At 45.1% G+C, this 16,347-nt stretch overlaps 2 protein-coding genes across 2 annotated transcripts in view; one reads left to right on the forward strand and one right to left on the reverse strand.

The window, feature by feature from the left end:
* T265_04372 (hypothetical protein) overlaps positions 1 to 16,347 on the reverse strand; it is a gene marked incomplete at both ends in the record, with an annotated part of 45,374 nt that overhangs the window by 17,726 nt on the left and 11,301 nt on the right. Inside the window, 13 exons of the mRNA XM_009169093.1 lie at positions 223 to 1,321; positions 3,182 to 3,292; positions 3,342 to 3,560; positions 3,991 to 4,047; positions 5,389 to 5,669; positions 5,803 to 5,876; positions 6,125 to 6,306; positions 8,470 to 8,922; positions 12,209 to 12,760; positions 12,988 to 13,800; positions 14,232 to 14,388; positions 14,808 to 15,343; positions 15,811 to 15,939. Coding sequence (XP_009167357.1) covers positions 223 to 1,321; positions 3,182 to 3,292; positions 3,342 to 3,560; positions 3,991 to 4,047; positions 5,389 to 5,669; positions 5,803 to 5,876; positions 6,125 to 6,306; positions 8,470 to 8,922; positions 12,209 to 12,760; positions 12,988 to 13,800; positions 14,232 to 14,388; positions 14,808 to 15,343; positions 15,811 to 15,939 — 4,663 coding nt within the window. The remainder of the gene's footprint in view (positions 1 to 222; positions 1,322 to 3,181; positions 3,293 to 3,341; positions 3,561 to 3,990; positions 4,048 to 5,388; positions 5,670 to 5,802; positions 5,877 to 6,124; positions 6,307 to 8,469; positions 8,923 to 12,208; positions 12,761 to 12,987; positions 13,801 to 14,231; positions 14,389 to 14,807; positions 15,344 to 15,810; positions 15,940 to 16,347) is intronic.
* Positions 15,424 to 16,347, forward strand: part of T265_04371 (hypothetical protein) — a gene marked incomplete at both ends in the record, with an annotated part of 20,802 nt that continues 19,878 nt past the window's right edge. The window contains one exon of the mRNA XM_009169092.1: positions 15,424 to 15,531. Within this exon, the coding sequence (XP_009167356.1) occupies positions 15,424 to 15,531 (108 nt within the window). The remainder of the gene's footprint in view (positions 15,532 to 16,347) is intronic.

Raw genomic sequence — 16,347 nt, forward strand, 5'->3', positions numbered from 1 at the left:
AGGCACGAAAAACGAATGGAACAAGCTATCGATTGCAATACAGGTTGACCAAGACAGGAGAGTAAAAGTCGATATAAACTCCCCTCGGAGAGGTGGCTGAAAAGTTTGCGAACAAAAAGCGAAAGACCGACAACCTTGAGGTGACCAATGGAATACAATATATCCGAATTTTCACGAAAGTCATTTTCTCAAAAGACAGCAGAGGGCGCAAAAAACACTCACTTTTTGGGGAGTCATTCTGGATATTGGGTGTTTTAGCGGTGGTGGCACACTCAGAACTAGCATCAACTATCTTTTCCGCTGCATCACGCTCGTTATCTTTGCCATCCTTCTCAGAATCAACACATTCATCCGCCTGGATCCTAAGAGGTTGCACACTGTCCATTTCTTTGTCCGAATCACCATCTGCGCAACTTGGAGATCGCGAATGTCGCTCGGGTATCAGCTCGGTCTTCTGCTCAAATGGCGCCTCAACTTCTGCGGGAGGTTCTTTCCTCGATTCTTCGCTCTTAAATTCCGTCTCCGATGCAGTTACGCTGTCTACAATCTCAGCCAAGCAACCGTGTGACAAGGAAGGAGTGGCGGGAGCGTCTATTGTGGATGGAGAGTCTGCTGCGTTGTCCAAAATACAAGAACCGGAGGGAGCCAAGTTGCATTCAGAAGCTTCCTTTGTGAATGAATCACCACGAGCTGGATCCAAAATTCTGTAACCGCGACTGGCTCTTTTGGTTGCCTTGGCTACGATTTTTGCCAGCTCAATGATGCCAAAATTCCAAACTTTGGGACGAGTCAACTCAACTATCGTTGCACGAATACGTGTATCAGCTGCAGGTGGCAAAAACTTGAAGGCAAAAGCCAGCACTGCACTGGCGAAGTAGGCCAGTTCAGTTGGTTCGAGCTGTCGTTTAAAGGGAACCGTGGATAACCCCCTTTCCCAGCGCCCCCAGGGCCATGTTAACAAGCATCTTTCCACACGGAACAAGTCAGCTCGGTCCAATGGCTCAATTTTCATGGAGTCTGTGACGTCGACACCGTGAAAATCACCAGACATAGATGCTACGCTGTCACGACGCCCGGAGCTTAGATTGCGCGAAATTTTGGAATGACGCTTTTGTCGACGACATCGACGCCAACGTCCTCGACCACTACCACTGCCACCACCGGAAATGGTATTTTCGTCAGCGGAACTTTGGGCAGTTGCGCTGTCCTCTGGTTCGGAGGTACCATAACTAGGGGGGCTTGCAGCCACGGGTGCTGATTCGGACAGTGCAGAATAGCGAGAGGTTTGTCTGCGTTGACGGGGAGTTTTCATAATGAGATCCTAAGAAACAAGGTAATCGATTAAAAGAATTAGTCATCATCATTGTGGCTGGGTTAGATCAGTTGGGGTGTCGTAAACAACACTGAAGCCTACGGAACGGGTGCACAAAGTGCTACCGGAAGACAGAAGAGTATCCCGATGATACACAATGGTCACCCGATCCCCTAAGATAAAAAAGTTCTTCCAAGGAGACGTTGTGGTGGACTGGTTCAATACCCCGCACCGGATTCCGAGATTAGGCAACAGGCTGCCCAAGTGATACTTCAACAAAGAGAAGCGATTACCGAGAAATACACTCATTTGCAAATCAATTTGGTTTTTACGGGAGACTCAATTGAATCTCTCGTTTATGATGTCCTCCAGCTGAATGTGCTGCACACAGGCTGCCTCATGATTCAGTTGGCACGATATTCGAGATATCCCAGTATATTTTCATAAAGGAAACTACTCACAAGTGTATTTCTCGAAGAGTGCAATTTGGGTTCAAGTAGATCATAAGGTTGAGGGAAACTCGGGGACTGCGCCTACCTGATGAGCCCCAAGAAGGGCGAAACCGGTCGTGGGCTGTTGAAGAGTTTTCAGCAACCTTGTGAGTAGTTCCCCTTATGAAAAGAAGCAATTACCCTTTCGCATGATAATAGCTTGTGAGGGAATTTACCGCATATGAAATTCAAAACGGAAAGGCCTCGGCTCGGTGACTTGCTGAAGAAAGTAAACACCATGATCATTGGTCTGTTGGAAATTATGCATCAAGAAGAATGCATTCACTCAGCTGCATTACATTTTTTGGTATGTGGCTTACATGGGGCTCATCGAACACATGAGCTGAAATCGTGCCAGACCCACCGAATCAATATCAGTAGGGAGCACTGACATATTCCAAGCACATACTGAAATGAACATCAACTGAAATGAGCATTCATTTTACGGAGGTTGCAGCTGCTAGCGGTTTATTACTGAAATCCGTATGAACCATACCGAGACAGGGATCAGAGAATCCACCTGAAGCAAAGTTTTCAATATTCCAAAAATATCAACGTGGTATAGGTAGCTTACTCTGAACCCTAACAGGCTACTGATCTCAGATCGATGATCTTCTGCAAAGCGCTTCAGTGCAGTTTCCCAGCTTCCAGTCATTGTTGCAAGGTTGGAGAGTGGCTTCCTCTGATTACCCCCTTTGTAATGAAAATTGGCCATCTCAACTGAAATCCGTCACTGTCCATCGGTAGACTAGCAGACCAACCAGTTACACCATAAAGGCACAACGTATGGAACAACATCTGTGAAAGGCTTCTTTTTTTTCAAAGGGTCAAGGGGTGTTCGGTTATCAGGTTATAGCTCACGAAAAGTAGAGCTTTGCAATAATGTTTTGTTTCGATCTTATCGTAACTCTGTGGAATTATCTGAAAAATCTGAACATGCTGCAAACCCATCTAAAATGTGCACAAACTGTGATAGTCGGGAGATCAGTCTGTCTAGGGGTGAGTGTTGCAAAGGATATTCCGACTAGAACCTGCTGCGTATACGTATGGGGAGGAGTAGAGTGGGTGTTCTGGGTAGACGGAGGAGCGAAGACGAATTTCCTGAACTGGCATTATTGCAACCCGAATGGTGGGTGTAGAGGCCAAACTAATCGTGAAAGATGTTTGCAAAGACACCAAATGTTACCACTTCTGAACAGTAACCAATGTAAAGTGTTGTGCTGTGTAGGGAGCAGTACAGTCAACAGCGGAACAAAGGAACTATAAGAACAGATGTCCTTAGGGCTGTATGCTTCAGTGTTTAGCGGATCAGCGTCCGATGTTGCATTTGGTAGTGATGAAAACAGTAAACTAGGTCGGAGATAGAAAAAAACAATACCTTTACCGTCCCCGCATTCTCATCCACGCCCGCTTTCTTTGCCCATTTCTGCCAGAAATTAGGATCATCCAGTTCGATGTCACTACGGTTGTCCGAGATAGAAAACGTAGCCTAGGAGGGGAAAACAGATAAGAATAAGTTAGAAAAGAATCTCGTAAACCAACAGTATAGGAACAGCATTATCACTTAGGTTTCTACTTACCTTAGAAAACGTCGAATTCTTTTCGCCCTGCTCCAACTGAACAACGCGTGACCGCGATTGCAGAATCTGGTCGATATCCTCCTCACAAAAATCTTCACCCGCCTTGTCATCATCCATTAAGGCACCATAAGCGCCTTTTTTCAGTAGCTCTTCTATTTCCTTCTTGCTCATTTGAGCCTGCAAGATGAGGTAAGAGGAGCACGGAAAGAAGGTAAGAGATTGCGCTGATAATGGCAACTCGTATTCATTTTACAAGAAATTCGGAAGTGACAGCGGACATACACAATATACGGATTAAATGAACAACGAAAAAATTTAAGTTTGTCCCCAGGATCAGGAGAATATAGGCGTGCTTGCTTGGATAACACCTGCCCTAGTCTTCCACTTGCAATTCCGATTACACTATAGCCTGAGACAGCCTTTAATGGACGATGTGACAAAATCACAGTAGTAGTTGGACACCATACCACAAGATAACGCTAGTCTTCGTAGGAGAACGAGGAACGCTGGGCTACAGCTGATTGATTCTGCCACTCAGGGTACACCTTAACCTGATCTCGAGTCGTACAGTCGTTCAGTTAGCATTCGTTCATTCCGGCATACTCACTTCTAGAAACTTCCTCCCTGAGGATGCTGTCCCAACGATCACCTGCTGGAATTTGACCTGTAAAAGCTCCGGCGACTGCCATTATCCGTCGAGCAGTCACCAAGTTAACGGGATTGTAGTCATTTACCAGGCTGAGTCCTCTCCGTCCTGGAATGATATTTATTGTGTAGGGTAACCGGAGGGCAGAGTTCAGCCGTTTGGTTCGCGAATCTGTGTGCAACTACGATTATCACGTTCCGGAGAGAACAACTGGTGGGACCAAACATGAATGGTGTCTTCTGGGGGTATCACTGCCAGGCAGACCAGATTCAAAAGACCAACTTAGTGATTTCTCCAGGGAGGTCCCTTCAGAGAAGGAAACTGTCTTCACAACGAAGACATCATGATGCGAGTTTCCATGTGACCATTTGTTGCCTGACTTGGCTAAGGCAACGAATAGTTGGGGGTATCTGATATTTTGATATCTGCTATCCTGAGCGGAATTGTCACCAGTGGTTAAAATTTGATTATGCGCTTTCGTTAAGTACCACAGACATGTTCGAAATATGGTGATTCAGTTTAGGAAGTTAGCGCTATTTAGAGGAATAATCCGTTAAATATGCAATTCGCTCCGTTCAGTAAGGGTAAACAAAGTAACAGTCGTACAGCCCACAGCATACATTATCTCCGAGAAGAACCTACTCAGTCGATTCTTGTTGAATAAATGCACGACAAAGCCTCCAGCTGGAGAACCCGACAGAGAAGCAAATGGGATTATTCTAGTCTCATTCTTCCACAATACATGAGCCGTTCTATCACACACAGAAGGACAACACTTCTATAAATCAAAAATTGGCTCACTCTTGGTTGAGTTCGCTCTTAAGAAGGAACACTGCGTTGATATAACCAATCAGTGTCCAATTACCTAATTACTGGTAATTGACTTAGCACACTGGGGGAAGTTTACGTAAAAGGGATCTGGTTCAACAGGAGTGTACTTCTGGATGGCTACAGGATTGACAAAAACTTGGTCAACCGTACAAGATATGGCTCAGTGGTTATCGCGCGAAATTGCTGGCTGGAGTATCCGTGGTTCAAAACCCGTCTCGGCACCTCACAGCGCCTGTCTGAACGTGAGTAACCTGGTCGTATCTCAGCCCTCGTACGCCTCTCGAGTGGTATGGCAGGCAGGCGCTAAAAGGGCGTTATTTATTAGTCAACCTTACCGGTTGAGTCGTAAAAAACCTAATAATAAAAAAATCATCTTACCAGGTACCGACACGTGTGGGGCAAGACAAAACAAGTAAGACATTCCAAACACGAAGTATTCAACGCTCGATTTACTAGGAAACGTCGATTGCGTTCAACGCGCATCTAATCAGACGAAAACTTGCGAGAAATAAATCCAAAACAACTAACCTGTCTGGCCTCCTTGCTGCCCATGGATTGGAGGACTGCGCGGTCCAGACCAAGTTTCAACGAGGCCCGATCGAACATCTCACGTTCGTATGTGTTCCGTGTAATCAACCGGTAAACTTTCACCATTTTCTGCTGACCGATACGATGACATCGAGCCTGAGCTTGCAGGTCGTTTTGTGGATTCCAATCTGAATCGTAGATGATCACCACGTCTGCAGCCGTGAGGTTGATACCGAGCCCACCGGCTTTGGTGCAAAGTAGGAAAACAAACTTGTCCGGATCTTTCAGGATGAGTAGAAATACAGGGAAAGGCGTATAGTGTATAGTGAGAGGAAGTAAACGATGAGATGCTATTTCAAAATTCCAACAATGACACATTATTTGATAAAGGTAGACCAAGGGATTAAAACTGACCGGCGGTAAATCGATCAATTGCCTCCTGCCGCAGGGGACCATGAATACGGCCATCAATTCGCTCGAAAGGATATCTGAAGTGGAATTGACGAACAAATATGAACAGCGCGACAGAGCAAAGAGAATCGCGTACAGTCGTCAAACAACTCCAACTTAATATTATTATTCAGAGCAATACAGAAAAATACCAACGGAAATTGTAAATGCATCCATTCACTCGGGAAATGTGATACGAAAACATTCGGCGCAATTCAGTGAAAGCGAACATACAATGCAGATCACATATGAAACGATTGTATTAAAACTGAACAACGGTGCCTACCGTTGATGAATTAAAAAGTCTTCCAAAATGTCCAGCACTCTAATCATTTGTGAGAAGATGAGGACTTTGTGTCCGTTAGCTCGGAGTTTGGGTAGCAGCTTGTGGATAAGAACAAGCTTTCCTGATGCATAGACAAGTGCATGGAATGTCGTGGACTCTTCTGAAACCGGTTGATCGGAAATCTATATGAAGAGGAAGGAAAAAGATGGCGCATATTAAAGTCATTGTCCGGCACCGGATTTGGTTTACAAGACGTTAAAAGTGCACGCCCTTCGATCGAGCAATGGAGCACCGGCTAGATGTGACGATAACATCAGCAAGATGAACAATTAATGTCGGACGGTGGGATAACGAATCTTTACGAGTGAAACACAACAAATTACCGTCGATGTTTACAGTGAACATGCACGCCGCCATGTAGCACCACACAGAAAATATGGTCGCTGGCTTGTTCGCTGAGCTGGGTAATTTGATTGCAAACGTTTCATCACCAATGGAGGTGACATCAGTGCGTCAGTAGGGAGCCTAGTGGTGTGCACAATCACTAACCCACGGCTACGCACTACTACCCTCCCGAATGTGCGTCAGTAGGGAGCTTAGTGGTGTGCACAATCACTAATCCACGGCTACGCACTACTACCCTCCCGAATAACACACTGATGATGTCACCTCGATTGATCATGAGGCGTGTGCAATCAAATTGCCCACCTCAGCGAACAAGCCAACAAACGTCTACGCTACCTAAGCTACCAACATTTTCCTCTATAGAAAAACAGAAAATACTGCAGTCCATCGCGGAAATGTTTCCTCTATATCCATGTAGGAAAGGGTCAGGTTAGTCGGTACTACGAAACAAAAGACGAAATTAGCCCAAGACGCTAAAGTGGAGACAACGGTGAAGTGTTTTTTCTTCGAGGCGCAATTCTGCATTGAAAACACCACGTACCAAATTAGATTCAGTTGGTCTTCGGCAAGGAATTCCAGACCAAGGAAATTAACTCGCAACTGGATACGATGGGCCTATACACCGAGAGAACAATTCGAACCAACACACAACTCAGGCCGTTAAGGAGTGGATAGAGTGCCGTTCTCCCTAACTAATTTTCTCAGCCAAAAAAGTGAAGGAACTTGCCTCTTGCGTGCGCATTTCCTCAAGGATGGCTTCCTCAGCACCTTTTATTAAGAACGGGTGATTGCAGCACTTGCGAAGTTCCATCATGACGTTCATCAAGTTCGGCGCGTTCGAATATGTTGAACCTTTACACAGGAAAGCGAAGTTCCGTTCCATGATAGCACGATAATATTTCTTCTGGATATTTGTCAACTCGACCTGGGATGAGGTGGCACGAAAACAACAAATAAGGCCTTGGGGAATGTCGTGATGAGTCACAAACGAATACGAATAACAGACGAAAGTCAGTAAGCAGATTAAGGTTAATCTGAGTCAGAGTGGAGATAGCAGAGCGCAGATAGTTCATCGAAGCCAGGGTAATTGTGGCATCGGTGTAAAAAGGAATGTAAAATCGTCGGTAATCGGAAAGATCCAGCTGAACTCTCCTGGTAACAGAGGAGACTGCAGCGACACAATGATGAGAAGCTACATTCTAGCCGGCACAACGATCTCTAAATAGAACTACTGTATGAAACTGCGCGATGAGCTAGTAGTTCTGTCATACACCTGAGCTATGTCAAGGATTTTCTACAATGAATGAGGACGCCTGGTGGCGTGATCGTGAGATTATATATGCATGTGTTACTCATGAGTAGCATAGAAAACGAACAGTTTTGGGCAAGCAGTTGCTCGAACACTCGAGGACTACGGTACACGTCAAATGAGACGATCGTCAAAAATTCGTAAGTAGTCCACTACATCGCAAACGAGAGATTCAGCTGGGTTCCAGATGAGTCTCTCGTAAAATCAAATTTGTTTATAAATGATTGTATTTCGGTAGTCCACTACCTGTGTGGGGATCATTCCTAAGGATCTATGATAGGCAACTCCTAGACTGAAAAGTGATTTGGTCGCAAGTTCATCTTCGTCAGAATTATTGGAGACTCGATGGAGTCCCTCGTAATCAATACCACTCTGTAACCCGCTGTATAATTTCTATTCAAGCTGGGGGGTTCATTCCGGACACAATACCCGTCAGACGGACTTCGAACAGGTTAGGATAATTTGCCAGAGGTTTCGTTAGAAACGGTTACCACACTGAAGGGCCTACCTACCACTAACAATACCTTTCACACTTGTTTAGAGAAGCAATTTGTGTCTTTTACCACCAATAATCAGTTCAAAACTATCGCTTTGAGTCGGGAAGCCCCATAGACTGATAGTATCCACTCACGATGATGGTGCGCTCAGCGACACAAAGAGATCTTGGGAACCGAGTAGTTAACATATGCTGAGTTTTTAGGACCACACACATCGACCACATTGACGCTTCTGTAAGTCTCCATTTGGGCCGAATAACGTTACAATAAGTACACTCCGACAAGAGCGATATAGGTATCAAGAACAAAAGCCGGGATACTAGGAAATAAAAAAGGAAGCTTGCCTCCACAATCGTTTCTTCTTTGGGTGCGAGGCTTTTTTCCACGTCCTCCTTCAGTCGGCGCAGCATCATCGGTTTAAGCAGAGTCTTGAGATTCTCGACTTGCTCCTCTGTTTTTAGATCTCCGTATTCGGCAACAAAAGACGAAGAACAGTTAAACCTCTCGGGTTCAAGAAAATTCAGGAGGCCAAACAGCTCTTCTACATTGTTCTGAAGTGGTGTGCCAGTGAGGAGAACACGGTGGTCCTGAAGACAGAAAAGCGTGAGGTGTGTGGGTGAAAAAAGACAGGCGAATGCGGAGAACGGAAGTTCTTAGTTTTCGTGTGATTCAATGACCATTGCATGTCATGTAAAATAACACAGGAAAACGTGACGAAAAAAGAGCCTAGTTGGTCTGAATGTGAGTCAAGTCGGTGTACTCCCGTTACTTGTCAAGATAATCGGAAAATACAGCATACGAGATATGAACAGATGGGGAAGTAAAGCGTCCCTACCCTACTCGATAATTTGTGGTACGAAGTGAATTCGAAGTATTTGACCAATCCTTTAAAAGGGACTGAAAATTATCCATTTCACACAACCTCGGATCTGTTGTTGTCAACACCAGTATCAGCAGAGAACTTCGTTTTCATGTTCCATACACTCATTTCATCCCCTGTCAATAGAAAATTGGTAAAAGTGGTAGGTACAAAGAAGTACTCTCCCAAGCAATTGACTCGTTTTGATTAATATGAACCAATTTGGAGTTGACAGTATTGATCCATACGACCACCTTGAGGAAGATCCAGAAGGGTGGGCGTTTGGTACCAACTTGAATGGTCGGGGGTAAATGTGAACGAGAATTCGCCGCGCGAGACACATTACAGTCAAGATCCCGTCGGCAGTTCCAGACAGCACTACGCAAAAGTAGCATCCACTGGTTTAGTTTCGTCAAAATTCACCAGGTCTTTGGGAGAACACTATTCTGAGTGATTGTAGTTGGAACTGAAAGAAAATTTCGGCGTATTGCGGACCGGCAAATCACGAAGTCATGTTTTTTTATGAACAGAAACTGTGCCTTGTGTGGGTGAAACACTATTCATTTGCATACATACACTGACGTGTACCTGACTGTGAAAATAATGGTACGTTATGTTCATTGGCTTCGTTTTCCGTAGGTTAAAAGCATCCAATATCTTTGATTGTGAACCATATGCCCGATACCAAACCAGTCAACCGACCACGAAATATATAGGTCTTACACGAGTTGCCGATCAAGTGACGACATTCAAGAATGACCGTTGCTAAAGAAACCGGGTAAAGCTATCAAGACAACATCCCAAGGGAAGGAGCAATGAGGAACAGGTGATCTAGAGGCCTAATTATCACGAAAAGTGGATACGACAATGAACATTCAACAGTATGGAGAACGACACTGTTGTGACCCATGTTATGTGAGAATATTGTCTGACTGTTTGGGACTGTATTGGACCGTTTATCAGAAAGCTTGATAGTTGTCCAGTTTCGCGACTCCATTCATCTAGAAAACTCACTGACAACATCCATACAAGCTAACGCGCACAAATCACACACTTAAGTTGATACACTCGCTTCAAAAAATAAAGTGACTCGGAAGTTTGATGCTATGAAGTTTGGTGATATCCTACTGATCGCTCATCCCTTCCTGCGAACGTTCCCAAATATAGGGTCACTCCAAAATCAAATTGAGCGCGATGAGACGGTCCATTTGTGTAGCGCCCAATAACTGACAAAAGATTGAAGGATATTAAAGTAGCCAAACTTTCCAGGTCTAAACTAGTTAAGAGATCAAGTGGGCACCCACATGAAAAGAAAAGTGGTATTATCTTCCTGAAAGTGTACTCACGAAAAGCGAAAACGCAGCGATGTAGAAACAATGTCCCAGAGATTTTCCGATTGAGCATAAAAAGTACCCAAAAAGCACCCCTAAAGTTAAATAGGTGGTGCTGGAGATCATCAGGGAACTTCTACTAGGGTGTGAATTCAGTCCGGCTTAGGGTATCAACCGTGGCATGGCAAAATCAGGCTAGATCAGTGAACGAATTAAGCGAGCGAATTAGCGAGCAACAGAACTAAAACTGCGTGCAGGTGGTTTCCACTGGAGGATAGATTGGTAGAAAACTGTGCACTGGGGCCAGAGGCTCGGGGTGGTTATTTAGCTACCAGTGCGAAAAGTGTGAAGGCGTAGTTATGCGTCAGAAATAATGGATCAAATGCGAGAAAGCCACTAAGCACCGACTAAGCCATGTCTTTGGTGATTAGTGTGGGTCCCCATTCAGAGAAGACCAGTGCGAATGCAACTAAGTTTACTGGTTGACTTTCATACTTGCCTGCCAGTTTAAAATCCCACCTCGATGGAAGGCTGCCACTCTGCATACAGTTGAAGAAGGACTTTAAGAGGTAGGCCTAACACGGACTACCTAAACAAAATAAATCCGCCTGTTGAGTGTCACCAGGTCACCGACCGCAGGTTTGCAGTTCCTTTATCGGAATCAAGCTATCGTGTCACCATAATATAGATAATCAGAGACTTGACTTGGTGACAGTTCAAATTGTTTTCACCTTGGCTAAAGTTAAATAAAATATAGTCAAGCTCGCGCGCCTATACACACCTCACGTCTTGTTAGCACAGGCGGTAACTGGACGTACACTTGTCAGGGGCATAGTCGGACGAGGGACCATTAATCTGGGCCACCAAAGTATACATTTGAATAATGATGTCACTGCACTTTATTTGACTTGATAAGGAGACGGTCTGTGATGGAATTTTCCGGTCCTTTATGAACGTGCGCAAAACATTCCTAAGTAAACAACTCTTGCAATGAAAAAAAAATGATTTCGCGAGAAAGGGGCGAACCGGTTCGGGGGAGGGACTCACTGGGTGGACAGTATTGTTATCCCTTGGGGATGAGCAAAAACGTTCACACAAAAAGGTTCATCTGAGGAGCTGCCCCTGGAGGGGGGCGATGCGACACCATAAACCCTGAAAGATGGGTCCTGTGGCATGGCAAAATCAGGCTAGATCAGTGTCTAAGTGCGCTCATGCGTGCCTTCTAACAGAGCTTTATTCGGTTACGCCCATTCGAGTACGCCTATCTGTCCTACACTGGTGCTATCAAACTTCAGTTGATCATTTAAGACAACTCCAAAGTTTGCGACACCAGCACATTTAAGTTTAGGAACAACCAGTAAGCCATTCAGAGGCACACGTTGCAGTACTTTGGGACACCTGAGCAACGGAGCTCTGGTAAAGTGGAAGGGAACTTGTATGGAATGGAGGAAGTGGGCACTGAAGAAGAGTGACGAACAGTCAAAAAGTACGCAAAACTGAAGATAGAACAGTGCGATCAAACCAAACAGTTGGATCAAGCTGGGTTCAACATGACACGTATAAGGGAAGTAAATGTAGGTCGACGATCATGCCTGATCACGAATGTGGCATGGGAAATGCGACAAACTATGGTTAATGTGAGCTCAACTGAAATACACACGTGTTGACGAGCAACTGACTCACCAGCTCCAGGTAGCGTAAACCTTCGCCTAGTTTACACTTTTTGTTCTTCAGTCGATGCGCTTCATCAATGACAGCGGCAGCCCAATGGACCTGACCGAAAAACTCAATGTCTGTCATGAGAACTTCAAACGTTGTGACCAACGCATGAAATTTATAAACATCATGCCGAACAGCCGTATCATTCGGACGACGCTTGTAGAAGATCTCGTACTCCTGAATCATATTACGACTGATGCTGCTTCCGTGATAGACGACCACGTTGAAATCTGACCAGTTCTCAAACTCGCGCTGCCAATTGGCCACCGTGGATAGTGGAACGATCACAAGAAACGGACCACGAACACCGGCTTTCTCAAGTTCTAGTAGAAACGCGACACTCTGGACCGTTTTTCCTAAACCCATCTCGTCTGCTAAGATGCAGTTGCGATGGTGGAACCAGCAATAGGTTAGCCAGTTAACGCCTTCCAATTGGTAATCACGAAGTTTGTTGTTGTTCTTGTATACCTTGACGGCTTCTATCGGCCGCCATGTTGATGGATCCGGTCGAATAATCTGAAGAAAATTGAAAAATTCGACAAAAAGCTCGGTATAAGTGCGAAATATCTTGAACACTGATACGACTGCGTTTGGAATCCAATAAGCTTAGAACAAACTTCCAGGTTCGTTTACTTAGGTGAAACAAACGGCTTGATTCAGTATAAAATACGTCAATTACAAACATTGGTTAAGCTGAGTTGTGGAATTCCATAGTAACGCTCCTGATTGAACAGTGAACTTACCTTATAGTCGCTATCACGAGCAGTAGGGGCAATTTTTGGAGGTGTGCGCCATTTGATGAATTCTTTCACTTTAGCCGGGTCAACATCTTGGGCAAGCTCCCAAGTAGCATCTTCGTAGGCTAGGGAGCGCCACTTCACAAGATAATAAGTCACGGTGACGGGCGACCTTTCACCATCGCCCTGCTCAGAGCATTCCTCTTCCTCATTCTTTAGCTCGGGTAGCGTGGTGTTTGGACTGGACGTCACATTTGTGAGAGTCACTTCGTCACTTTTGGCAGTGAAATCCGAAGGAACATTGTCACCAACTATTGTCGAGTCCGATGGTTGACTGGAACCCACAGAATCTGGGGCATTTGTGCTGGTTTCGTTTTGCAATACCGTTGGTTCCGGTAAACTTGTACGTTCCTCTGAAGAGGCGCGAGAGGGTGTTTGTTCCTTCTCATCGTCAACAGAGGCAACACTGGCCTCCGATAAGACACCTAAGACCTTTTGTTCCCCTGGACCAGACAGGGCGACAGACCCGATACTCTCTTCAGCCAATCCATTGGACCGTGAAGAGGGAGGCTGATTAGATGAAGCCGCTTCCAACTGAAGTTTGGCTTTCGCCTTGGCCTCACGCAACGCTCGAGCCCGATTACGTTCACGTTCACGCTTACGCTGCCTGCGCATTTCAACCAGATCGGAAATCGACTCGCGCTCAACTTCTTGGCGCAGTTGATCAGAGCAAACTAGTTGACCGTTCCTGTAGACTTTCATATCCAGGACGCGTTCCACTTCGACATAGTCGGGATTGAAAAGAACGACGTCATCATCCTATGAAGAGAAAGGAACCATTGCGTGAAAAGCATAGACCACAAACGTCTAGACCAGAAAGTGTCAATAAGTGATGTGGGAAAAACAACTAACTCTAAGACTATCCGCAGACTGAGTGGAAGGGTCGTTCCATGACAATGTACCCAATCAATAAGTGAAAACAAGAGAAACACCTGGACTTCGGAAAAATTGCAGCCTTACGGAGCGCAGTGATGATGGGTCACACGTAGCCCAAGTTCTCAGAAGTTTTTTCAACAGAAAATCCTGGTTGGGTTTGCGATGATCATCCAGGATGAAAATCTTCGTGTGAACAATACACGAGCTCTTTTAGGTTCGGGTGAATAGCCGGATGCGAATGAGTGAAGGTGTAATGGAAACAGTCCGAAATACGGCACAAGGTGGATAGGAAATAAGCAAACAATATTACTCACCTCCTGTTGAACAGCGTGAGCTTGCTTCATTTCAAAACGGCGTAACTTGGGGCGTATGCGTGGATCGTCTATTTCATCGAGAGCTCGCCACTCACAATGAAGATAGGAGCTTACCAAAAAAGAGCATAAGGGTTCTGGGTCATTCACACGCCAAAAACTTGCACATTCAAGATAGCGTGCTCGTAAGCACGTTATCAGAAAGGCTCACAAACTTAAAGACGGTTTAGCTCCCTCTGAACACGTAAAATTGGGTTGGATGTAGATGAACTAGACATAGGGCCTAAGTGCCCATTAAGGACAGATTGATGATCACTCACCGTGCAGTTGGATGCTAAGCTGTTTCAGAAACGTTGTACTCCCTGTTCCTGGTGTTTGTCATTTGGTCAGCATTATAAGTACCTGAACCTCGTAATTAAAGTGATAATCCAGTTCAAACGAGCACAGCGCAATGTTACGATAGAATGGATAGGCAAATGACCAGCCATCAATAGGTGTTTCGGTTCTGTGCCCATGCTTACATCCCAAACTGGCTACCAGACCTCAACGACCAAGCAATGTGTTTTAAGCTGGACTTACTAGCCTTTGTATTTGAGGTAGAATTCTTCAACATCCTCTTCTTCCTCTTCCTCCACATCTACTTTCGACTGATCCAGCGGTAGCGTTTTGTGATCGGTCTGATTAGACGGCGATAATGCATCCCCGTTGCTGTTACTGGGTAAAGTTGTTACCTTCTTCACAACTCGTTTGGTGGTTCGACGACCCAATACCGATTCGACTATTTTTATTTCGTTTTCCTCCACCATAGCCTGAAAGAAATGTTCGGGGATATACACAGTAACAGAGTTATGATGTAAAACAATTAACGCTCTTTGTGTACATAGTTGCCATGCCACCCGAGGAAGGCACGAAGTCTGAGGTACTGTCAGGTTGCCAAGTCTAGGTACTTTCGACTGATCCAGCGGTAGCGTTTTGTGATCGGTCTGATTAGACGGCGATAATGCATCCCCGTTGCTGTTACTGGGTAAAGTTGTTACCTTCTTCACAACTCGTTTGGTGGTTCGACGACCCAATACCGATTCGACTATTTTTATTTCGTTTTCCTCCACCATAGCCTGAAAGAAATGTTCGGGGATATACACAGTAACAGAGTTATGATGTAAAACAATTAACGCTCTTTGTGTACATAGTTGCCATGCCACCCGAGGAAGGCACGAAGTCTGAGGTACTGTCAGGTTGCCCAAGTCTAGGCACGAGCAGTCGAAATACCGAGGTTAAGTTCGAATCACAGATCTTCCTGTCAGTGAGTTCGTGCCTAAACCACTTAGGTATCTCGAGCTCTCTAAGTTGTACACAATCAATGGAGCCGCCTAACGACAGCGGATTGAAAGGTGGAATACCATAACATAAGGTTGTGAATTTCGAACAATCCGAGGAATGTTCGGCCATGCTTTATGAGAATCTAAAGGCATCCACCGAACGTGCAGTTAGGAATGAACAGCAACGCTCTGCTAGTGGCTACATAACCTGTCGCTGTCTGAAGTGCCACCATAATTGAAAACAAAGTAGCAACAACACTTACCGTTGCACCGCTCGCGTTCAGAGTCGCAAGATCTCCATCACCATCAGAGTCATCATCTGATAGGTTCAACTCCAAATCCACAGTATATCTCTTTCGATCCCCAGTGTGTCTCTCGGACCGTCGTTTCTGCTGACAAATGGAATAGAATAGGAAACAAACCATATTATTTGACAGAAATGCGGTCTGTCTGAGAAAATGCAGAGCAAAAGACCGGTAACGCATGACTTGACATATATGTATGCGGGATATTACGGTAATTTTGTTTTCAGTGCGGCCTATCTACTAACCAGTGGCGCTTGACTAAGACTCGGACAGTTGTGATGGGATGGTGTCGCACCTCTCAGTTGGTACAATCAGTCATTTGCTCGAAAAATGCCAAATATCAAGGTCCGTTTACTCGGCGTCCGCGCACCTCCACATGATTGACTGTACCCCACTGAATGTCAGATAAACCGACTACCACTTGTGACCGTATACAGAACCACTCACATTCACTCAACAATTTTTCCTTGATAATCGCGACGTCGTCTCCTACCA

This window comes from Opisthorchis viverrini (genome assembly GCF_000715545.1).
Source record: "Opisthorchis viverrini unplaced genomic scaffold opera_v5_71, whole genome shotgun sequence".
NCBI lineage: Eukaryota > Metazoa > Platyhelminthes > Trematoda > Opisthorchiida > Opisthorchiidae > Opisthorchis > Opisthorchis viverrini.